The 27,680-nt window shown below is 37.7% G+C and overlaps 1 protein-coding gene across 2 annotated transcripts; it reads right to left on the minus strand.

The window, feature by feature from the left end:
* Positions 1-1,559: 1,559 nt before the first annotated feature.
* mapk1 (mitogen-activated protein kinase 1) lies at positions 1,560-27,639 on the minus strand. Of its 2 annotated transcripts, none has more exons than XM_087813232.1 (9): positions 27,386-27,639; positions 11,175-11,357; positions 8,424-8,613; positions 8,253-8,369; positions 7,198-7,312; positions 5,028-5,159; positions 2,661-2,770; positions 2,470-2,587; positions 1,560-1,720 (listed from the first exon to the last, which is right to left on the minus strand). In XM_087813232.1, exons 1-8 carry the CDS (start codon positions 27,511-27,513, stop codon positions 2,477-2,479), a joined length of 1,086 nt encoding a protein of 361 aa, XP_087669358.1. In that variant the 5' UTR covers positions 27,514-27,639; the 3' UTR covers positions 1,560-1,720; positions 2,470-2,476. The 2 variants fall into 2 exon arrangements, with proteins under 2 accessions (XP_087669358.1, XP_087669367.1); XM_087813241.1 differs by having other exon boundaries at positions 1,560-1,723.
* Between the last annotated feature and the right edge of the window lie 41 nt (positions 27,640-27,680).

Genomic DNA, 27,680 nt, shown 5'->3' on the forward strand with positions numbered 1-27,680 from the left:
ACCCCCCCTGACCCCCCTGACCCCCCACACCCCCAACTCTGGCTTGATTGTTTTCAAAAAGAGCGAAAATACTGCGATTACAACCGATTCCCGACGAAACGAAAGCTGCACGTCAACGTCTCTTGATATCAAGACTATCTTAAAGGCACGAACAACAGGTTTGCACAGAGAACTTGGCAGAAGCTTATCTTACAACGACCCCCCCTCACCCCCCCTCACCCCCCCAGACTATCTACAGGCCGGCCCGGGCAGGCACCTCGAGATTCGAACCCCCCCTCGTGCTGTGAAAGCAAGTGCAGGTAATACTCGCGGGTGTTCGCAGCCAATCAGGAGCCGGCGTGCACTTTAGTTAAAATAAAATCTGTTTTCAATATATATACGCGGACGAGTTTAACCTCTGAGAGCAGAACCCAAGACCCTTTTGTACTTTTGTACTTTTATACTTTTGTACTTTTATACTTTTGTACTTTTGTACTTTTGTACTTTTGATGTTCAACCGTCGTTTCAAGGATCCTTCACCAAAAAAATCAGACAAGAATTTGGGCAAAATAGCAGCAATTTGAGCGTTTTTTACCTTCGACTCCCAAACGTCTCCTGAGATCAAGAAACAGGTGAAAATCAATTTTAAACTCGGTTAAAGTTAACGCTTCGAACCGAGGACCGTCTTTACCTTCAAGGTAAGGAAAAGGGAAAATTATTTTGATCAAAAGGCTAAATTTCTCTGAAATCAAAATCAATTTAAGTCAAGATTCAACTCTTAAAGTGCAAAGACTCGTTCAGAGGTTTGATAGGAAAAGAAAAACTTAAGCTCCGCCCACAGAGGTTAAAAAAACGACCTTGACTTCGACCTTGGCTTAACTCGTAAAAGACTCTTTTTGTAAAATAAATCTTTCACTTTAATTCATCGTTGGTTTCAGAAGCGCTTCAGTCAACAGTCGTCCATCGACAATCTTGGCGGGAAATTTGAGCACGAATCGAGCGGATCGAGAACAAATCGGAGTTTGAAGTAAAAAACAAAAAGGATCAGCGTTTATATGGTTATTCTCCTTTTTAGCAACGACGACGACAAGGGGATGGCGGTCGGCATGACGACGGAGGAGGAGAGGAAAAGCACCACGTGACCAGGAAGTGATGGAGGCGAAGAAGAGGAGGAAGAGCCGGCGGCTCGTGTGGCACTTGAACGTCGCGCTCGTCTTTGTTTGCGGAGCTTCTTAACAGTCGAGCAGGTTCTGGTGACGAGGCGACGGATCCGCGGCGAGAGAAAGAACAGATTTAACGCTTCACTCAAAATTGTTGGAATCCGACGAAAAACACCGAAATAATGTGTTTTTTTAATCGTCAAAAGCTCAGAATTTATCGTTTGAATCAAAGCAACTCAATATGTCAATCGTCGTTTAGGCCACACGGGGGCGCACTTCGGTGACGTCATCCGCAGGCGTCTAAGATGGAGTCGACGAACACGGCGAGGAGAGTCGGTCTTGTTTGAGGGCAAAGAAACTGGACGAACCAGACGTCAGTCACGTTTGTGTTGGCTTCAAACAACCCCCCGCACAACAGACACACACACACACACGCACACACACACACACACACACACACACACACACATGAACCTCGGAGTGACAGTGATTGATCCTGACGTTCCTGAGCAAAGACGACTAGAAGTGAAGACGGATCTGAAGGTCACGGCAACATCGTGTGGAGGCGAGAGGAGGAGATACTGCTGGAGACACACACACACACACACACACACACACACACACACACACACACACACACACACACACACCCACACACACTTGATTAGAACAAACATCAATATATCAGTAGTATAGTATATATATATATATATATATATATATATATATATATACACACACACACAAATATATATATATATATTTATATATATGTGTGTGTACATCCATGTGTGTGCATGTGTTTGTGTCTATATGCGTATATACAATATTTGTGTGTATAAAGTATGTGTGTTTGTGCACGTGTGTGAGTAAATGTATGCATGTTGGTGTGTGTGTGAGCATGTATGTTTGTGTGAACACATGTGTATGTGTGTGTTTGTACATGTACAGTGTGTGTGTGTATGAATGTAAAGTATGTGCAAATGCATCCATGTGTGTGTGTTAGTGTTGTGTGTTTACATGTGTTTATAAAGTATGTGTTTGTAAAGTATGTGTATTTGTCTCAGTGTGCATGCAAGTGTGTGTGTGCATGGATGTGTGTGTGTGCACGTATGTTTGTGTGTGTGTGTATGTGTGCGTTTGTACATGTACAGTGTGTGTGTGTGTATGTAAAGTATGTGCAAGTGCATCCATGTGTGTGTGTTAGTGTTGTGTGTTTACATGTTTGTGTGTATAAAGTATGTGTTTGTAAAGTACGTGTATTTGTGTCAGTGTGCATGCAAGTGTGTGTGTGTGTGTGTGTGTAGATGATCCAAGATGGCCGCCTCACCTGCCAGTTAACACCTGAGCTGGAAGCGAGCGGTCTCCTCGAAGATCAGCTCCTTCAGCTTCTCTTTAGGAAGGTCGTCCAGTTCCATGTCGAACTTGAACGGAGCTTCAGCCACAGGCTGCACAACAACAACAACAACAACAACACAACGTCAGCGCCGGGACTCGAACCCACAACCTTCAGGGTCAGACCTCGTCCGTGGGGTCGTAGTACTGCTCCAGGTAGGGGTGAGCCAGAGCCTCCTCCACCTCGATCCTCTTGTGGGGGTTAAAGGTCAACATCTTGTCCAGCAGGTCCAGAGCTGAAGAGACACAAACAAGTTCAACGAATGGAGGTCAAAAGTAAAAACACAACAAAGACACAAACATTAAAAACATTATTAATATTCAAACAATAATAAGATTTTATTTTGCTCAATAACTTCATAAAGAAGTTTTAACCTGAAATAAGAGAAATATTGAGATCAAAACAATAAAAGTTCAATAAATAAACTGTTAATATAATATAATATTATATTATATATATATATACTATTTTTCTTCAAAACTCAAAGACATAATAATTTAATATTTTTTAGTTGAAATCAAGAGTAAACTTTTAACAACATAAGTAAAGAAACATTTATGTGATTAAATAAGAAAAAAGTTTTTAAATAGTTTGCGTCAATTATTTATAAAAATGAGGTAAATCAAGGAAAACAACATTAACTTAACTTAACTTATTAACAGAAACATTATTGTAATGATTGTCATTATTATGTGATTTTTGTCATTATTGTAAATTCTATTGTCATTATTATAGTTATTATAGTAATAACTGTTTTTGCTATTATTGTTGTTATTATTGTCTTTATTATAGTTATTATCCTATTATTATAGTTATTGTCTTCATTAGTTATTATTGTAATAATTGTAGTTGTTATAATTCTTATTGTTTGATTATTATTATAGTTAGTATTGTTACAACTGTTGCTTTTATTATTGTTATTATTATCATGTTTTATCTGTGATATTATTATTGTTATAATCGTTAGTAACATTATTCTTGTTTTATGTTATCATTATTGTTATAATTATTGTTATGGTTTTGACTGTAATATTGTTGTAATTGTTGATGAATCATTATTGTTATAATTATAGTTATAACTATAATAATTATAATAGTTATTATAATAATAATTATTATAATTATAATAAATATCAGGAAACATTACACACTATCTACACACACTATCAACACACACTATCTACACACACTATGACCACAACGATGACACTAAAGCTCGACTTCTCTCTAAACATAACATCACTGATATATAATAATAATAAAACTGATATATAATAATATTAATAAAACTGATATATAATAATAATAAAACTGATATATAATAATAATAAAACTGATATATAATAATAATAAAACTGATATATAATAATAAAACTGATATATAATAATATTAATAAAACTGATATATAATAATAATAAAACTGATATATAATAATAATAAAACTGATATATAATAATAAAACTGATATATAATAATAAAACTGATATATAATAATATTAATAAAACTGATATATAATAATAATAAAACTGATATATAATAATAAAACTGATATATAATAATAATAATAAAACTGATATATAATAATAATAATAAAACTGATATATAATAATAATAATAAAACCGATATATAATAATAATAATAAAATTGATATATAATAATAATAAAATTGATATATAATAATAATAATAAAACTGATATATAATAATAATAATAAAACCGATATATAATAATAATAAAACCGATATATAATAATAATAAAACCGATATATAATAATAATAATAAAACCGATATATAATAATAATAAAACCGATATATAATAATAATAAAACCGCTTTATAATAATAATAATAAAACTGATATATAATAATAATAATAAAACTGATATATAATAATAATAATAAAACTGATATATAATAATAATAAAACCGATATATAATAATAATAATAAAACTGATATATAATAATAAAACCGATATATAATAATAATAAAACTGATATATAATAATAAAACTGATATATAATAATAATAAAACTGATATATAATATTAATAAAACTGATATATAATATTAATAAAACTGATATATAATAATAATAAAACTGATATATAATAATAAAACCGATATATAATAATAATAAAACTGATATATAATAATAAAACTGATATATAATAATAATAAAACTGATATATAATAATAATAAAACCGATATATAATAATAATAAAACTGATATATAATAATAAAACCGATATATAATAATAATAAAACTGATATATAATAATAAAACTGATATATAATAATAATAAAACTGATATATAATAATAATAAAACTGATATATAATATTAATAAAACTGATATATAATAATAATAAAACTGATATATAATAATAATAAAACTGATATATAATAATAAAACTGATATATAATAATAAAACTGATATATAATAATAATAAAACTGATATATAATAATAATAAAACGGGTCTCTAACCTTTGGGGTCAGCGTTGGGGAACAGGCGGTTCCAGGGAACTTTGCAGCGAAGCGGCAGCGACAGCAAGTAGTTCCTGGCCTTGATGTTGATGATGCAGTTGAGGTCCTCCTGAGAGGGAGACCCCAGGATCCCTGACAACAACAACAACAACACGTCAGAACCAGAACCACGTGACCACAGTAAACAACAACAACACATCAGAACCAGAACCACGTGACCACAGTAAACAACAACAACACATCAGAACCACGTGACCACAGTAAACAACAACAACACATCAGAACCACGTGACCACAGTAAACAACAACAACACATCAGAACCACGTGACCACAGTAAACAACAACAACACATCAGAACCAGAACCACGTGACCACAGTAAACAACAACAACACATCAGAACCACGTGACCACAGTAAACAACAACAACACATCAGAACCACGTGACCACAGTAAACAACAACAACACATCAGAACCACGTGACCACAGTAAACAACAACAACACATCAGAACCAGAACCACGTGACCACAGTAAACAACAACAACACATCAGAACCACGTGACCACAGTAAACAACAACAACACATCAGAACCACGTGACCACAGTAAACAACAACAACACATCAGAACCACGTGACCACAGTAAACAACAACAACACATCAGAACCACGTGACCACAGTAAACAACAACAACACATCAGAACCACGTGACCACAGTAAACAACAACAACACATCAGAACCACGTGACCACAGTAAACAACAACAACACATCAGAACCACGTGACCACAGTAAACAACAACAACACATCAGAACCACGTGACCACAGTAAACAACAACAACACATCAGAACCACGTGACCACAGTAAACAACAACACATCAGAACCACGTGACCACAGTAAACAACAACACATCAGAACCACGTGTCCACAGTAAACAACAACACATCAGAACCACGTGACCACAGTAAACAACAACACATCAGAACCACGTGACCACAGTAAACAACAACACATCAGAACCACGTGTCCACAGTAAACAACAACACATCAGAACCACGTGACCACAGTAAACAACAACAACACATCAGAACCACGTGACCACAGTAAACAACAACAACACATCAGAACCACGTGACCACAGTAAACAACAACACATCAGAACCACGTGACCACAGTAAACAACAACAACACATCAGAACCACGTGACCACAGTAAACAACAACACATCAGAACCACGTGACCACAGTAAACAACAACAACACATCAGAACCACGTGACCACAGTAAACAACAACAACACATCAGAACCACGTGACCACAGTAAACAACAACAACACATCAGAACCACGTGACCACAGTAAACAACAACAACACATCAGAACCACGTGACCACAGTAAACAACAACACATCAGAACCACGTGACCACAGTAAACAACAACAACACATCAGAACCACGTGACCACAGTAAACAACAACAACACATCAGAACCACGTGACCACAGTAAACAACAACAACACATCAGAACCACGTGACCACAGTAAACAACAACACATCAGAACCACGTGACCACAGTAAACAACAACAACACATCAGAACCACGTGACCACAGTAAACAACAACAACACATCAGAACCACGTGACCACAGTAAACAACAACACATCAGAACCACGTGACCACAGTAAACAACAACAACACATCAGAACCACGTGACCACAGTAAACAACAACAACACATCAGAACCACGTGACCACAGTAAACAACAACAACACATCAGAACCACGTGACCACAGTAAACAACAACACATCAGAACCACGTGACCACAGTAAACAACAACAACACATCAGAACCACGTGACCACAGTAAACAACAACAACACATCAGAACCACGTGACCACAGTAAACAACAACACATCAGAACCACGTGACCACAGTAAACAACAACATATCAGAACCACGTGACCACAGTAAACAACAACAACACATCAGAACCACGTGACCACAGTAAACAACAACAACACATCAGAACCACGTGACCACAGTAAACAACAACAACACATCAGAACCACGTGACCACAGTAAACAACAACAACACATCAGAACCACGTGACCACAGTAAACAACAACAACACATCAGAACCATGTGAGCGTCACGCGTGTCAATCTACCCAGGATGTGGTTGAGCTGGTCCAGGTAGTGCTTCCCGGGGAAGATGGGTCTGTTGGAGAGCATCTCAGCCAGGATGCAGCCCACGGACCAGATGTCGATGGACTTGGTGTAGCCCTGCAGGACAGAGCAGCTGTCAATCAACGTCAATCAACTCAATCAATGGAGAAAATGGATGAAATGTAAAATGTCCTGCAACAATATTTAGGATTTTAGTCGAACAACTAAATAAAGAATGTTTTAACGATAAAGATGAAGAAGGAAAAACAAGATAAATATTTGAGAAATGTTAGGAAAGATGACATTAAATAATAATCATGTTTTAAATTGTAGATAAAGCGACTGAATCAAATAAAAAATAAAAATATAAGCGCAAGAAACGATTACGCAGACTCGACACTAGGGGGCAGCAGAAACGAAGTGTCTTTTTTACAGCGTTTATTTCTTTTCCTTTTCGATTTTGTTTAGATATTCTATTATTATGACAGGTTTTTATTTAGATTTTTGCACTTTAACTTCATAATAATTTATAATTATTTGTCATATCGTTCATTCCAGGTGTGTTGTGTTATTTAAGGTTTTTATTTTTAAAGTTCAAAACTCAAATGACAGTATTTTATTGTCAACTCATGATATGCAGGGAGTATTATAAGTTTATATATTTAAAAAACGTTTTGCCCTAATTTTAACACTGAGAATATATATAATATATATATATATATTCAAAATATTGCAAATAAAACATACGAGGAATAAGTATCTAAAATAACCGTAGAGATATCGAAAGAATATTTGAAAATAAAAGGTAAATTCATTATTATAATTGTAAATACTGTTTAAAAGTTGTTGAGTTTAATCTTTAAAAAGCAGAAATAAAGGCAATAATGAATGAAATAAATAGAAACTGGTGAGCCTGCAGTACACGTGTTCTCACAGTAGGTGGCGGTGTTATAAACACGTTGTTTAACTTCCTGGTCACTGGAGAGACTGTTGTCAATATTTAAACTGATGGAATCAAACAACAACAACAACAACAACAACAACAACAACAACACACCTTGGAGTTGAGCATGATCTCCGGGGCTCGGTACCAGCGCGTGGCCACGTACTCCGTGAGGAACCCGGTGTGGTCGTGGTCCGGGTCGGCCACACGGGCCAGACCGAAGTCACAGATCTGCAGAGAAACCAATGAGTTCCTTCAACGAGCCACGTGTTGCTCTAGCGCCACCTTCAGGTCGCAGGTGGTGTTGAGCAGGAGGTTGGAGGGCTTCAGGTCGCGGTGCAGGACGTTGGCCGAGTGGATGTACTTCAGTCCTCGCAGGATCTGGTACAGGAAGTAACATATATGGTCGTTACTCAGGTGTTGAGTCTTCAGCAGCTTGTAGAGGTCCGTCTCCATCAGGTCCTGCACGATGTACCTGCAGCTGGTTAAAGAACCTAGTAGTACAAGGTGTGTATTATCAAGAGCCTGAAGACACGATATATAGTGATACTGTAGTAACAATATACATGTGTAGTATTGTCCAGTACTTGACTCTGGTGTTGTGATAGTGTAGTAACAAGTATATATGTGTAGTATTGTCCAGTACTTGACTCTGGTGTTGTGATGGTGTAGTAACAAGTATATATGTGTAGTATTGTCCAGTACTTGACTCTGGTGTTGTGATGGTGTAGTAACAAGTATATATGTGTAGTATTGTCCAGTACTTGACTCTGGTGTTGTGATGGTGTAGTAACAAGTATATATGTGTAGTATTGTCCAGTACTTGACTCTGGTGTTGTGATGGTGTAGTAACAAGTATATATGTGTAGTAGTGTCCAGTACTTGACTCTGGTGTTGTGATAGTGTAGTAACAAGTATATATGTGTAGTATTGTCCAGTACTTGACTCTGGTGTTGTGATAGTGTAGTAACAAGTATATATGTGTAGTATTGTCCAGTACTTGACTCTGGTGTTGTGATAGTGTAGTAACAAGTATATATGTGTAGTATTGTCCAGTACTTGACTCTGGTGTTGTGATAGTGTAGTAACAAGTATATATGTGTAGTATTGTCCAGTACTTGACTCTGGTGTTGTGATAGTGTAGTAACAAGTATATATGTGTAGTATTGTCCAGTACTTGACTCTGGTGTTGTGATAGTGTAGTAACAAGTATATATGTGTAGTATTGTCCAGTACTTGACTCTGGTGTTGTGATAGTGAAGTAACAAGTATATATGTGTAGTATTGTCCAGTACTTCACTCTGGTGTTGTGATAGTGTAGTAACAAGTATATATGTGTAGTATTGTCCAGTAATTGACAGACTATATTGAAATAAGAAACATAAATATAAAAATAAAATATGTTTTAAAGGTAAATAAAACATTAAAATTAAAAACCTGATACTTAAGTGTATTTATTTAAACTAACATCTAACAGTAAATCCGACTGAAGTTAATCAAAGAGAAGTTGCTTCAGATTCTTTAACGTTCCTGTCGAGTCAAGACTTCAGTTCTGTGTCATCAAGTGTCTGCAGTCGCGGACATTTCACAACACATTATGCAACACATGTCGACCGAAGAGCAGAAGTGTGCGATCGCTTCATGTTGTGTGATTACAATGAACACACAACTACACACACGGAGCAGAAGTGTGCGATCGCTTCATGTTGTGTGATTACAATGAACACACAACTACACACACGGAGCAGAAGTGTGCGATCGCTTCATGTTGTGTGATTACAATGAACACACAACTACACACACGGAGCAGAAGTGTGCGATCACTTCATGTTGTGTGATTACAATGAACACACAACTACACACACGGAGCAGAAGTGTGCGATCGCTTCATGTTGTGTGATTACAATGAACACACAACTACACACACGGAGCAGAAGTGTGCGATCGTTTCATGTTGTGTGATTACAATGAACACACAACTACACACACGGAGCAGAAGTGTGCGATCGCTTCATGTTGTGTGATTACAATGAACACACAACTACACACACGGAGCAGAAGTGTGCGATCACTTCATGTTGTGTGATTACAATGAACACACAACTACACACACGGAGCAGAAGTGTGCGATCGCTTCATGTTGTGTGATTACAATGAACACACAACTACACACACGGAGCAGAAGTGTGCGATCGTTTCATGTTGTGTGATTACAATGAACACACAACTACACACACGGAGCAGAAGTGTGCGATCGCTTCATGTTGTGTGATTACAATGAACACACAACTACACACACGGAGCAGAAGTGTGCGATCGCTTCATGTTGTGTGATTACAATGAACACACAACTACACACACGGAGCAGAAGTGTGCGATCGTTTCATGTTGTGTGATTACAACGAACACACAACTACACACACGCAAAATATCTAATGTGGATTTATTTTATTTTTAATTGAAATGTTTGGGTTTTTAAGCATTGAATTATTATTCTTTGCATAATTTAATTCAATGATTTTTATATTAAAAGGTTAAATTTTGTTTATTTGAACTAATTAATAATAAATAAAAATCGTATATTTTCAAAACAATAACAAATCAGTGAAGCTACTGGAAGGAACTTCAGCCAATCAGGCGACGAGCAGACGATCACGTGACCACATAGAAGAACATGCTTCATGAGAGCAAGTGTAATCATTCAGCTTTAAACTAATAATAATAAACTAATAACTACTACTAACTAAACACACGTGACTTAAAGAGCTACAGCGAGTGCATCTGTGCTCGATTGGATTTGTCTGCCAAGATGGAACCAAATAAATTATAAATGAAATTCCAGTTATTAATTCAATTATATAAAAAATATTAACCATAGAAAAAAGGGGCCAAAAGTTACATGTTTAGATGCCTTTAAAAAGTTGTTAATTTCTGTTCTATTGATTATTAAGGTGTAGAAGGTGTTTGTAACATCTAGACGCTGGAGTTCTCCACGAATAAAGCCCCCAGAACTCGGGGTCACGCGGCGAAGGATACACGTCCTTCATCTGGTCGATGGTGGGCGTGCGGATGATGTCGTTGATGCCGATGATGTTCTCGTGCTTGAAGCGCAGCAGGATCTTGATCTCGCGCAGCGTTCGCTGGCAGTAGGTCTGGTGCTCGAAGGGGCTGATCTTCTTGATGGCCACGCGGATCTTGTTGTCGCGGTCGTAGGCCGAGCTGCGGGAGAAGACCGTGTTGAGAAGATAAACCTTTGAATGTTTAATGATTGATTGTTGTTCCTGTCACACAAAAACACACCTGGACACACATCTACACACACAGACGTTACTACACAAGGACAAAGTCCTATTTTGCTGCTACACACCCCGTCCACTACACTACTTAGTTAAACCAACCGTCTACCCACAATGCACCTGGCTGACTCACAAGCAACAAATACACCTTTTGAACAAAAACATCTCGTTAGTCATTTCTGTGAGTCGTTCAGTAAATACAATTTACTTCCTGTTTGTGCAAAACTAATGTCACCAAAACGAAGAAAATCTTAAATCTATCTTCTTCAAAAAGACAGAAAATGAATCAATAAAAAGCTAAATCTGCAATTTTTAATAAAGTCTGTGTCAGCGTTTTTCTGTCAAGATGATCCTGAAGGAATCGAACCCTCGACTGCTCAGCATCTTCTAATGGATGGGAAAATTAAAACTCTGCTGACCACGAGCTTCTGCCTTCATTAGCCTCATGAAGATCATGAAGATCATGAAGATCATTAGCCTCATGAAGATCATGAACATCATTAGCCTCATGAAGATCATGAACATCATTAGCCTCATGAAGATCATGAAGATCATTAGCCTCATGAAGATCATGAAGATCATTAGCCTCATGAAGATCATGAACATCATTAGCCTCATGAAGATCATGAACATCATGAACATCATGAAGATCATGAACATCATTAGCCTCATGAAGATCATGAAGATCATGAAGATCATGAACATCATTAGCCTCATGAAGATCATGAAGATCATGAACATCATTAGCCTCATGAAGATCATGAAGATCATTAGCCTCATGAAGATCATGAACATCATTAGCCTCATGAAGATCATGAAGATCATGAAGATCATTAGCCTCATGAAGATCATGAAGATCATTAGCCTCATGAAGATCATGAACATCATTAGCCTCATGAAGATCATGAACATCATGAACATCATGAACATCATGAACATCATTAGCCTCATGAAGATCATGAAGATCATTAGCCTCATGAAGATCATGAAGATCATGAAGATCATGAAGATCATTAGCCTCATGAAGATCATGAAGATCATGAAGATCATGAACATCATTAGCCTCATGAAGATCATGAAGATCATGAAGATCATGAACATCATTAGCCTCATGAAGATCATGAAGATCATGAACATCATTAGCCTCATGAAGATCATGAAGATCATGAAGATCATGAACATCATTAGCCTCATGAAGATCATGAAGATCATGAAGATCATGAACATCATTAGCCTCATGAAGATCATGAAGATCATGAAGATCATGAACATCATGAACATCATTAGCCTCATGAAGATCATGAAGATCATGAAGATCATGAACGTTGAATAAACTGTTGAATGTCGTTCTGCCTCCTGGCCACCAGGGGGCGCACGATCAACCGAGCACGTTCAGAAAGGAATGAAATGATGTAACGTGACGTCAGTTTATATCTTTCCCCCTCATTTATTCTATCGTTTGTACATTATTACTGCAGGGAATGAAGGCAGTAGAGAAAGAAATGTGTCATTTAATCTCAACATGTTGGAATATCAACAGAAAACTGTATTTAAAGGTTATTTTACAGTGAATTAATTTAACAAATACATTAAAGCGAGGGACGGGTTTGTGTAAGAAAATAAACATTAGAATAAAATACAAATGATGAGTAACATGAACAAAGAATCTCTTCAAAGAAACAAATGTATTCAAAGTTAACGACCACATGGAATATTCATGATGATCATGAAGATAAAGAACAGGAAGTGGATCCAGACACAGGTCTGACCCCCCAGAAGGTTCCTCTGAGTCAGCAGATCTCATCTCTCTGACAATAATCCTTCTGGGAAACTTGGAAAGTGTTTACTAAACACTCCCGAGACGATGTTTTTCCGCATCAGCGGAATGTTCCGGAGAGTTTCATCGTGACGGATCGTTCCGCAAACATGGCGAGATCTTCGTCACGGCCAGAAGAACTGCTCCACGCCAACATGTCCACTTCTACGTGTCCAGGAATAAACCTCGGATCCTCCTGAAACTCCGTGTCATCAAAACAACGAGTGGACACGAGCGCTGCTTCTGTGACTCACTTCCACGAGAGTCCATGTTATTTCAGGCGCTCGCCGATACAAACGTGTCGATAAAGTTTTTTCAAACCAGCCGCGGGTCCGTGAGATTAAAAGATACTTTTGTGGGACGAGAGATGATCTAGTCCGAGTCAATCGCAGATGATGTCGGACCTAATGACCTTTGATTTATTATTACGTTTAAATGATGGCGTCGATGCACTGGTTCGACCATCAGGGGGCGCACTACATCATCCGTTTCCTGCCAAACTGAGCGACATCAGAGAGGAGCCGCCGGCGCGTCGTGATATCACCAAATCAATAATAAATCCTTGTACACACACACATAACCCTTTATAAATGATGCTAACAACTTAGCTCGTTAGCATACGGTGAAGACGCACACATAACCCTTTCTAAATGACGCTAACAACTTAGCTCGTTAGCATACGGTGAAGACGCACACATAACCCTTTATAAATGACGCTAACAACTTAGCTCGTTAGCATACGGTGAAGACGCACACATAACACTTTATAAATGACGCTAATAACTTAGCTCGTTAGCATACGGTGAAGACGCACACATAACACTTTATAAATGACGCTAACAACTTAGCTCGTTAGCATACGGTGAAGACGCACACATAACCCTTTATAAATGACGCTAACAACTTAGCTCGTTAGCATACGGTGAAGACGCACACATAACCCTTTATAAATGACGCTAACAACTTAGCTTGTTAACATACGGTGAAGACGCACACATAACACTTTATAAATGACGCTAACAACTTAGCTCGTTAGCATACGGTGAAGACGCACACATAACACTTTATAAATGACGCTAACAACTTAGCTCGTTAGCATACGGTGAAGACGCACACATAACACTTTATAAATGACGCTAACAACTTAGCTCGTTAGCATACGGTGAAGAAATTAGGAAATTCCCTAAGGAGTCAATAAAAGCCAATTCTGATTAAAATAGTTTAACCTTTTCAATAAAGTTCTAAAACAGTTTTTGATTCAATAGAAATATAAATGTTTGCTATTAGATATGTTTTTTTTATTATCCATTTTACAGTAATACACTTTTTCTTTAATTTAAGAGCGTTATTACGAATATTTTCTTTAAAAAAAAAAACCCAATAATAACTTCTTTATTTCCTTATCAATGTGTGTCACAGTGAAAAGCGTCCCCACTGAAACACATCCCCCCGCAGTGAACGTCACAGTAGTCATCAGTAAAATAAATGATTTAATATTATATTGTGAATTAAAAAACAGTTTTCGGTACAAACCGGTTCCTTCGGGATTATTTAAAATCATGATTAAATCAAAATAATCATCATTATAATCTGGTCAGAGTCGTAGCCAGGATGGAAAACTTTAGGATAAATGAAGAGACCGACCAAAATAAATATGTCTGCGTCAAAAAGTAAAATAAAAGATAAAATAAAATCACGTGTCCAGCAGTGAAAGAGAAGCTTCATGACTTCGATCTTCATGATGCAACTGAAACAGGAAGTAGAAACGTGTGAAATATGAGCTTTCACAAGGTCTTTCACTTTTATTGACAAGAACCGCAACAAGTGATTTAAGTTTTGTTACCGTTAATGTTTCATTATTAGATATAAAATAAAATTAAATGTTCTATGGACGTGTTCTCTGCCCTACACAGGCTGTTGTTATGGCTTTTCCTTGGGAAGGTAACCCATAGCAACAGCCTGTAAAGGGCACAGCATGCATGAAGTAGAACTGTTGTTTAAAATGAGAAGAAAAAAAAATAGAGCAGATTCTGAATTTGACTTGGAAACTGACAATTATACACAGAGCCCTCAAAGATGAAGCCAAGAAAGAAAGCTCTTCTCAGCGTCTTCAGCGTCTTCAGCACAAACGTCACAGACTCGACCAAAGATTGTTTAAAACAAACACAAATGTTCCGACACGACCGAACCACAGCAAACACATGCCGGTGCTACATTCTACACAACACCAGTCAGTCGAGAGAGACTCGCGGTCAATGGTGGTTTTATTTGTGCACGTTACAAACGAGAGGCCGAGTGAAAACACCCACATAGTGGGACCAAATAAGAAAGTGGGTTGCTATAGCGATGTGGGTGTAGGGACTGAAATGTAAACACAAGTGTGCCAGCCTTCTGCGAGGGAAATATGAGTGACCTTCCTCTCCACTTGTGTGCGAGGAATGTGTGTGTGTGTGAGTGAGTGTGTGTGAGAGTGTGTGCGTGTGTGTGAGAGTGTGTGCGTGTGTGTGTGAGTGTGTGTGTGGGTGGGAAGCTGGTCTCTGTGCAACTGTTGCACACGAGATGGAACCGTCAGCGCGAGCGAGAGCTGCTTCAGGCTCATCCTCGCTGCTGGTTTCAGGACCGGTTCTGGATCCAGTCCGGTCCACGGTGCCGTCGCCTGATTCTAACACCTGCGACACCTTTTTGGCGTAAAAGAATAAAACGTGTCCAACATGCAAATTCAATGTTTTAACATCAAATAAAACTATTATTTTAGACTTGAATACACTTTTATACCAAATACTGCAACACACATTAATAATGAAATAAACAAGTTATTATTGGGGTAAAGTAAACGTTTATTACTGTAAAATAAAAAAAACGATCGAATAGAAAACATTTATATTTCTATTGAATCAAAAACTGCTTTTAGAACATTATTTCAGAACTATTTTAATCAGAATTGGGTTTTATTGACTCCTTAGGGAATTTGCAAAGAATAGAAATAAAATAGAAAGATATCAAAATGGCGATTTATAATCGAAAAGTTTCTTTTTATCACAAAATTATATTGATATTTGACAACGATTATCGATTATTACATTTTTACAAAATGGAGAATTAAAGAAAAAAAAGAGTCTCTGGAAGTACTAAAAATAAATCCTTGTTCCTACAGTATCACGATATCTTCCATGTATCGTGACACGAATTTACCTCAAGATTCTTGTCAATACACACTTTCACAAACACATCTATTTATTATTAAGTTTATATTAAGGCTCCACAATATTTTATTCATGTTTCCGTAACAAAAGCACTTTTGTTACTATAATGTTATTTGACATGAAAATATTCCAAGTGACATTTGAACATCAGGAAATACTTTCATTTGTTCAGAAGATTCAGGAAATGTTTGTATTTCTTCTCTCGTGAAATACAAACATAGATCCTTCGCATAGTAAACACACAATGAAGACGACGACAACGACAATTTTACTACCTTCATAAGAAACTTATATACATCTTTGTTATCACAGTATCGCGATGTACGTCGTCCTGCTTCCTGTATCGTGATACGCATCGTGACGCCAGATTCTTGTGGATATACACAATATACACGCCAGTACTTAAGGTCTTGTTTGATATTTGTTCGGCTGTTTGAACGCTTCTTGAAAAAACTCAGGCAACATTTCTCCAAAAATTGACTCTCGTGTCACACAAGGGATACCACAAACACAGTTGTTTTCGGGTCGTCGGGTCACCTTGACCCAGAGACAACACAAGGGATACCACAAACACAGTTTTTTTTGGGCTTTTTGGGTCACCTTGACCCAGAGACAACACAACAAAAAATGAGTGCAAAATGACTAAAAAAAGTCCAAAAGTACTTTACTAGTAAACCATTTCTGTAGTACAAGGACTAAAAGTATCATAAAAACTTCAAGGATGATCTTCGATACGAGACTTGGTTCCACTGCAGTCAAGAACAAACTTTGATTTAAAGCCTTGACGTCACGCGTCCGTTGGTCACCGTTACGGACGCAGAGGAAGTTCAAAGTTCACTTCCTGTCGCCTCAACCTCTCTCTCTTATCAGCCACGAGTGGACTTTGCTTCTCGAGACAAACTCGCCCAGAAACGTGAGCGAAGAACGACTTCGTAACGACTCATGACACCAACGTTTCCACTCTGGCCGGGGAATGTTATGCCGACCTCTGCGGTGGAACGACACGTGGAAAGATGTCGGTTTCTGTTGATGTCGGTCGATGAGTGACTGGTGAGACGTTCAAGTTTCCAGACCTACTGAGCATGTGCAGAAGAGAGGGGGGGGGAGGGGCATGTTCAAGGAGAAACACAAGGCTTTACGCTGCAGACAGGATTACGCAACGGAGCCTGTTGCCATGGCAGCGTGGAGGGAGGGGGGGGGGGGGGGGGGGGGGCGCTCAAGGTGAAAAGCTCGAGAAGATCCGTGTGGTCGAGTCACTCGTAACGACTCATGGATCAGACGTACACTCAGGTGGAGGCGTCACACACACACACACACACACACACACATTTGTTAGTATTTAAAAATACACAAACTGAATTCAGAAGATTCAGGAAAAAACATTAACTTATCACCAAAAAATAGGATAAATATACTATTGAAAGGTTTGAAAACAAATATTACTACAAAACTAACTACACAGAAGCACTTCATGAACCTTTGAACATTCATTCTCCGAACTATTACTTTAAAAGCAAATGATCAACGATCAAAAGTTTAACTTTAGTACATAATAGTGCTGCACGATATTTGAAATAAGTGTGATTTTCGATATTAATGCGATATATTTTCTTTCACCTAAAAATGTAGCCGCATGCAGGAGCGAGTACTATAGTGAAGGTCCGGGGGTTTATAGAAGTAAACGATGATATTTCCCTTTCGTTTATTTCAACGCTTCGGTGTCGACATGATGGTAGAAAAATATCACTTCTAACACTCAGTCTCGCGGGACTTGCATCGGTTTCCTGTGAAACTGAGCGACATCAGAGAGGAGCCGCCGGCGCGTCGTGATATCACCAAATCAATAATAAATCCTTGTACACGCACACATAACACTTTATAAATGACGCTAACGACTTAGCTCGTTAGCATACGGTGAAGACGCACACATAACACTTTATAAATGACGCTAACAACTTAGCTCGTTAGCATACGGTGAAGACGCACACATAACACTTTATAAATGACGCTTACAACTTAGCTCGTTAGCATACGGTGAAGACGCACACATAACACTTTATAAATGACGCTAACGACTTAGCTCGTTAGCATACGGTGAAGACGCACACATAACACTTTATAAATGACGCTAACAACTTAGCTCGTTAGCATACGGTGAAGACGCACACATAACACTTTATAAATGACGCTAACAACTTAGCTCGTTAGCATACGATGAAGACGCACACATAACACTTTATAAATGACGCTAACAACTTAGCTCGTTAGCATACGGTGAAGACGCACACATAACACTTTATAAATGACACTAACAACTTAGCTCGTTAGCATACAGTGAAGATGCACACATAACACTTTATAAATGACGCTAACAACTTAGCTCGTTAGCATACGAGTGACTGGATCACTAGTGTTTGAATAGATCAGAAGTTAGTATTACTTCACTGGATCACTAGTGTTTGACTAGATCATAAGTTAGTATTACTTCACTGGATCACTAGTGTTTGACTAGATCATAAGTTAGTATTACTTCACTGGATCACTAGTGTTTGACTAGATCATAAGTTAGTATTACTTCACTGGATCACTAGTGTTTGACTAGATCATAAGTTAGTATTACTTCACTGGATCACTAGTGTTTGACTAGATCATAAGTTAGTATTACTTCACTGGATCACTAGTGTTTGACTAGATCAGAAGTTAGTATTACTTCACTGGATCACTAGTGTTTGACTAGATCATAAGTTAGTATTACTTCACTGGATCACTAGTGTTTGACTAGATCATAAGTTAGTATTACTTCACTGGATCACTAGTGTTTGACTAGATCATAAGTTAGTATTACTTCACTGGATCACTAGAGTTTGACTAGATCATAAGTTAGTATTACTTCACTGGATCACTAGTGTTTGACTAGATGATAAGTTAGTATTACTTCACTGGATCACTAGTGTTTGACTAGATCATAAGTTAGTATTACTTCACTGGATCACTAGTGTTTGACTAGATCACAAGTTAGTATTACTTCACTGGATCACTAGTGTTTAACTAGATCATAAGTTAGTATTACTTCACTGGATCACTAGAGTTTGACTAGATCATAAGTTAGTATTACTTCACTGGATCACTAGTGTTTGACTAGATCATAAGTATTACTTCCGTTGGATATACTGAACCAAGATGCGTCGTCATAGCAACCGAGCCTAACAAGCCTCACAGTTCACAGTCAGACGGAGACGTAAACAACGAGACATAGAAGTACAAATTGACAACTTTACTGAACGTGACACTGATTGGTCGAAGTGTGTATTTAAGAAATGATTGATTTATACAATAAATAATTATACATTTTCACATGTTTCCGATGCATATCACACGTGATAATATGGTTCAGATCTAGTACACACACTTATCAACTGACCATCATCTCAATCTGTTGATATAGTGACGTATGAAGATGACGGTATTTAACCAACAGACTTTGAAAGACAGTGAAACTTGACGGAAAGAAAGAAAGAGATCTTTTAAGATCGAGCCTCAAATACTGAGAATATATTCACAGATAGTTCGGTAAATACACACATTTTTGTGACTCCGAGCGTTAAAAGTTGTTTGTCTCTTGCACGAGTTTAACATCCTTGTCTTCAGATGTGAACTCGACCCTCACATAGTTTCGCATCTCAAGTACTTTTTTGATACTCGTTTGACATTCAGTATTTTTGACGAGGAAACTCTTGACGTCCGACATTAGTGCGACTCGACTGACGGTGACTCAGACTCGCGTCGAAACTCACGGACGAAGATCGGACTAAACATCCGGAAACACTCGTAAGATTGCAAAGGCGTAAAATCCAGACTTTTTTTTCGGAGCCAGTTTTCGCTTCAGAAAGTCGAAGATAAAAAGATCTTCTGATGAAACACAAACAATGAAACTTGTATGCGATAAATTCATTGTTGAGACTAAATGTTGTTAGAAAACAACTCAAATGTGCATCAAAATACTATTTTCTTGACTTATACTAGTCTAAATGCTGACTTAAACTAGAGGAAACTAGTCATGGAGTGACTGGTAGTCGACTCACACTGGACTGGATTCAAGGGACTCCATCATTGATCGTGATTTATTTACTTCACAGATACAGATCAAATATTCTTTAGCAGTTTCTCCAAAATTCTACATTCAAATGTTATCAAGTTTAATTATTCAGAATCTTGAACCTGCAACTTTAATTGTTTGGGGTGAAAATATGACCCTGATCATGAAGAAGATGCTCTTATTTTGAAAGCTGAGAGTTGATTTCCTGCTTCTGAACAGATTTTTGGGGAATTTTCTTAAATGTTTAGCAAAAACGTTGTAAATGAAAGAGTGTCTCATGACAGGAGGAACAAGAACAAGTGATTGATTGACAGCAGTATGTTGTAGTTGCTAAGTTACGATGACTCGACCTGTGTGTGAGTCGAGATGAAGGACCCGCCTTATGTCGCTTCTGATTGGTTGATATTGCGTGATGCCTTCAGTGATTGGCTGGATTAACGCAAAAAAAGGACCAAAGTTTATTATCGTTTGAAAAATAAATTGAGTGTTAAATTGCTAAATATAAGCATGTAGTGATGCTCTCAAACTAAATGTTTTAGCAATGACTGAGGACGAGAGGATACACTGAGTCTAGCAGCTTTTAGAGCTTATGTTTGGACATATTTTAGTTTGAAAACAAATGAAAGTAGTTACGACTTCGTCAAGAGTCATGTGGTCTGTAAATACTACAACACCAGAGTCAAGTACAGGACAATACTACACATATGTACTTGTTACTACACTATCACAACACCAGAGTCAAGTACTGGACAATACTACACATATATACTTGTTACTACACTATCACAACACCAGAGTCAAGTACTGGACAATACTACACATATATACTTGTTACTAGACTATCACAACACCAGAGTCAAGTACTGGACAATACTACACATATATACTTGTTACTACACTATCACAACACCAGAGTCAAGTACTGGACAATACTACACATATATACTTGTTACTACACTATCACAACACCAGAGTCAAGTATTGGACAATACTACACATATATACTTGTTACTACACTAACACAACACCGGAGTCAAGTACTCCAGAATACTACACATATATACTTGTTACTACACTATCACAACACCAGAGTCAAGTATTGGACAATACTACACATATATACTTGTTACTACACTATCACAACACCAGAGTCAAGTACTGGACAATACTACACATATATATTTGTTACTACACTATCACAACACCAGAGTCAAGTACTGGATAATACTACACATATATACTTGTTACTACACTATCACAACACCAGAGTCAAGTACTCCAGAATACTACACATATATACTTGTTACTACTGTATCGCGATATATGGTATCATTGACCCTGTGATACGTATCATATCAGCAGGTTCTTGTACACACACCTCTGGAGTAAAACCTATAGATCAGGTCGACAGGTTTTTACTTCATATTGGCGGCTAAGCGTTGACGTGACAGGAAGTGAGGGAGGAAGTGAGCGTCCATCAGGTCGCGTCAGCGTCAACAAAGCAGCGGCGTGTGAATCTGCAGCTCGATGAACCAGAAGTCGTCGTAATCAAGCAAACGACATCTGGAGCGAACGCCGGCGCTTCAGACGCGAGGCTGGGATGTGAAGTGGCGCCGCTGATGTCAGAGGCAGAAGGGTTGCTATGGCGACGAGCTCCACGGTGGCATTTCAAGAACGAGCTCGTGGAGCGTCGACGATCAATGCCATCAATTCAAGGGATGTTTCGCTGGAAAACTTTCAAACATCCACAGGTTCTTCACGAACATCGTTCTGTCCATCGATAGATATTCAAGTGTGATTGTAAATAGACTTTATTGTCGTTTCTACTCGGACTGTCGACGTTTAAATTGAAAACAGTGAAATATTATATTAAGATGAATAATATATTAAAAACATTGAATACTTTCTAAGCGTGAGATGATTTATTGGATGATTTTCTATTAAACTAAACATCATCTTATATACATTTTCAGTTTATAAGCGTAATAATGTATTTTAAAACTACATTAAACATATAAGATGCTAAAGATGATACATTTTAGTTCAGTTCTTGTCGGGGTTTCTATGCATATTATTGAATATTTGAGTCATTCGAGTATTTTACTAAAGAAAAAGTCAATACATTGGATTGGAAAATACTAAATAAATAAAGGAAAATATGACATTTCTACTTATAATAAAATGTTAAATGGATTAATTTTTATAAATGAAAAACAAAAGATCCATATATACATTTAAATATTTATTAGAAATCTAAAACATTAATTCAACTTGTCTAGTATTTTGTGTCATAGAAGTTAAACACTGAGTATATAATATAGTCAAAGTTTAACACCTTTAACTAGTTACTAGAGGCAGAAAAAAAACGGTTTAATGTTTACATTTATAATTGAGTATTTGTTTCACCTCCACATACGTTAATATATTTTCAAATAATCTATCAAGTTCTAACACCAGAGTGACAGAACCTTATCTTTCATCATAAACACCAAAACCAAGATAAGGCGGCGAGCGACGAGTCACGAGGCTGCAGGTGCAGCTTCACTAAATATATCGCTTTTCAAAGACACTTCCCTCCGAGATCTGAAGCCGCAGGTTTTTGAAGGAAGTCGCCTCCTGCAGATGTTCTGGTCCAGAGCCGGTGCTGGAGACCTCGGGGCCTCCACTGGACTTCGATTACTCCGTTTTTAACCTCTTTTTGGGTTATTTTCTTATAAAAAAAACTCGTAAAAATCAGTCGACGTCGTCTTTCATCTTCATGTCACTGACGAGAGAAACAACTTTGGATTTAAATCAAGAATATAAAGTGAAACGATTCAATCAAAACACAACTTTGACGCTAATGGCTACATTAAGAAACTCTGTACTTCGAGTACAGAAGCAAATACAAGTATTTCACTTGACGAATAATGAGATTAAATCAAACAAAGCGAAGCAGTCGTGACGAGGCGAAGAGGTCAAAGGTCACATCCAGGTCGAGTCGGATTAAGATCCAAACAACGTTTCAATCAAATAAATGTTGAATCGTAGAATCTTTAGATCGGATATTTTCAAACTCTTCTGATGGACAACCGACCGTATGGACCACGTCAAAGGACCGGGTCGTAGTTCAACACTTTGTTCTGAAGGTCAAGGTCATAAGACACAGTCATGGACTTCACGAAGGAGGAAAGTAGAAGATGTTGATGGATGAGGTGAAGGAAGATACTGAAGGAAAAATAACAAACGATTGAAAACATTCAGAGACTCGTTGGTCGACGAGAAGATCCAGAAACGACTCGTCGTTCAGGTTTGTAACGAACCTGCGTCTCTGCAGTACAAGTACAAGTACAAGTACTTCTGTCTGAGACGTGACATCATCCGTCACGGGTCTGACTCCAGGACAAACGTGTCCAGTGACATACAGTCGCTCCACGTCTGGAGGAACATCAGAGCTTCTACTGACGTGTTCGTCCGAAGTACACGAGACGTGAAGTAAAACTACAAACTAAGAACAGAACGACAGACATGTACACAGTCAGTGACCAGAAGTACCTGAAGATTTGACTTTAACAATCGTCTCGTTTGAGGAGGAAATTACTTTGTTAATAAAGTCACAATAGAAACACAAAATCTCTTGAAGAACTCAGTCAATAAACACTCAGAACAAAAGTCACTTAAAGTAAATGATTGAATTATATTTGAGGGAAATTAATCAAGAATGAATGAAGTTATAGATGAAAAAATGACCTTAAAGTGTGAGAAACATGGAAGGTTTATATATTAATCAAGAAGTGAATATTTCTACATGTTAAAAGAAGTATTACAATATCGTCCTCTGGCTCAGCTCTGAAGAGTACCAAAGACGAAGAAGTATTAAAACATTGTCCTCTGGCTCAGCTCTGAAGAGTACCAAAGACGAAGAAGTATTAAAACATCGTCCTCTGGCTCAGCTCTGAAGAGCACCAAAGACGAAAAAGTATTAAAACATTGTCCTCTGGCTCAGCTCTGAAGAGTCCCAAAGACGAAGAAGTATAAAATAATAAATAACTGTAACTAGTGACACGAAAAGAAAAGAATAAACACAAGAGGAGTCAAAAACATTTTTTGGTCATTGTTTACTGGGTATTGAACTTTTTTGGCAATATTTTCTTACATAGAAGTTTCTTTCCATCAAAATCTCAACTAAAATGATGTAACATCTCGACGGTGTTTGGTTTTGACACAACAAGACGTTTCATTCCAGTTAAATAAAGAAGTAAAAAACAAGAAGAAATCAATTAAAAATAAGTAAAACACAACCTTAGATTAACTTGATCAATGTTTACAGTTGTTTTCTGAGTCACATGTATACTTGTTACTACAGTATCACAACACCAGAGTCAAGTACTGGACAATACTACACATATATACTTGTTACTACACTATCACAACACCAGAGTCAAGTACTGGACAATACTACACATATATACTTGTTACTACACTATCACAACACCAGAGTCAAGTACTGGACAATACTACACATATATACTTGTTACTACACTATCACAACACCAGAGTCAAGTACTGGACAATACTACACATATATACTTGTTACTACACTATCACAACACCAGAGTCAAGTACTGGACAATACTACACATATATACTTGTTACTACACTATCACAACACCAGAGTCAAGTACTGGACAATACTACACATATATACTTGTTACTACACTATCACAACACCAGAGTCAAGTACTGGACAATACTACACATATATACGTGTTACTACACTATCACAACACCAGAGTCAAGTACTGGACAATACTACACATATATACTTGTTACTACACTATCACAACACCAGAGTCAAGTACTGGACAATACTACACATATATATTTGTTACTACACTATCACAACACCAGAGTCAAGTACTGGATAATACTACACATATATACTTGTTACTACACTATCACAACACCAGAGTCAAGTACTGGACAATACTACACATATATACTTGTTACTACACTATCATAACACCAGAGTCAAGTACTGGACAATACTACACATATACACTTGTTACTACACTATCACAACACCAGAGTCAAGTACTGGACAATACTACACATATATACGTGTTACTACACTATCACAACACCAGAGTCAAGTACTGGACAATACTACACATATATACTTGTTACTACACTATCACAACACCAGAGTCAAGTACTGGACAATACTACACATATATATTTGTTACTACACTATCACAACACCAGAGTCAAGTACTGGACAATACTACACATATATACTTGTTACTACACTATCACAACACCAGAGTCAAGTACTGGACAATACTACACATATATACTTGTTACTACACTATCACAACACCAGAGTCAAGTACTGGACAATACTACACATATATACTTGTTAATACACTATCACAACACCAGAGTCAAGTACTGGACAATACTACACATATATACTTGTTACTACACTATCACAACACCAGAGTCAAGTACTGGACAATACTACACATAAATACTTGTTACTACACTATCAAAACACCAGAGTCAAGTACTGGACAATACTACACATATATACTTGTTACTACACTATCACAACACCAGAGTCAAGTACTGGACAATCCTACACATGTATACTTGTTAATACACTATCACAACACCAGAGTCAAGTACTGGACAATCCTACACATGTATACTTGTTAATACACTATCACAACACCAGAGTCAAGTACTGGACAATACTACACATATATACTTGTTACTACACTATCACAACACCAGAGTCAAGTACTGGACAATCCTACACATGTATACTTGTTAATACACTATCACAACACCAGAGTCAAGTACTGGACAATACTACACATATATACTTGTTACTACACTATCACAACACCAGAGTCAAGTACTGGACAATACTACACATATATACTTGTTACTACACTATCACAACACCAGAGTCAAGTACTGGACAATACTACACATATATACTTGTTACTACACTATCACAACACCAGAGTCAAGTACTGGACAATACTACACATATATACTTGTTACTACACTATCACAACACCAGAGTCAAGTACTGGACAATACTACACATATATACTTGTTACTACACTATCACAACACCAGAGTCAAGTACTGGACAATACTACACATATATACTTGTTAATACACTATCACAACACCAGAGTCAAGTACTGGACAATACTACACATATATACTCGTTACTACACTATCACAACACCAGAGTCAAGTACTGGACAATACTACACATATATACTCGTTACTACACTATCACAACACCAGAGTCAAGTACTGGACAATACTACACATATATACTTGTTACTACACTATCACAACACCAGAGTCAAGTACTGGACAATACTACACATATATACTTGTATGTACAGTACTGCAATATATAGTATTGTTGACACAGTATCGTTTCGACACTTTCCTGACACACACACACACACACACACACACCTAATATTAAGTACTGCAGGAAGTACAAGGAAAAGAATCCAGTTGCAGTATTTTCGGGATCAATGGAGTGAACGCAGATCAAGGCGGTGAAGAGTGAAGTGCAGTCAGGGTAGACATGACTAACAAAATACTATGAACGTTGTACACTAAGATGAATAAACGTGTGTATCCCTCGAGCATGTGGGAGGAAACCCGAGTTCCTGGAGGACCCAAAGTAGCGTCGAGCGAACATGTCGAAGCCGCGACACTGTTGCTCGACACGCACGGACGCAGGCGCGGGACACGCACGGACGCAGGCGCGGGACACGCACGGACGCAGGCGCGGGACACGCACGGACGCAGGTACTCACCACACCATACCATAGGCTCCCTCGCCGATGTACGACAGGTTACTGTAACGAGGCCCGACGTCGAAGGCCTGTCCTCGCACGAGCTCCGTGCCCGCGCCGGGACCAGCAGACACCGCGGCGGTGGCCATGACTTCAGCTTCTAGTGAGGAGGGAAGGCGGGTCTGAGCGAGCCGTGGACCGGAGAGTGTCGAGGGTTCGAGAAGAAACTCTGGACCTCAGACGAGCTGCAGGAAATAACGGAGGCGGTCACGTGACGCCGTGTTGTCGTTTCTTCGCCGCTCCAACGGGTTTCTGT

Source organism: Callionymus lyra, chromosome 1, assembly GCF_982586985.1.
Source record: "Callionymus lyra chromosome 1, fCalLyr1.hap1.1, whole genome shotgun sequence".
NCBI lineage: Eukaryota > Metazoa > Chordata > Actinopteri > Syngnathiformes > Callionymidae > Callionymus > Callionymus lyra.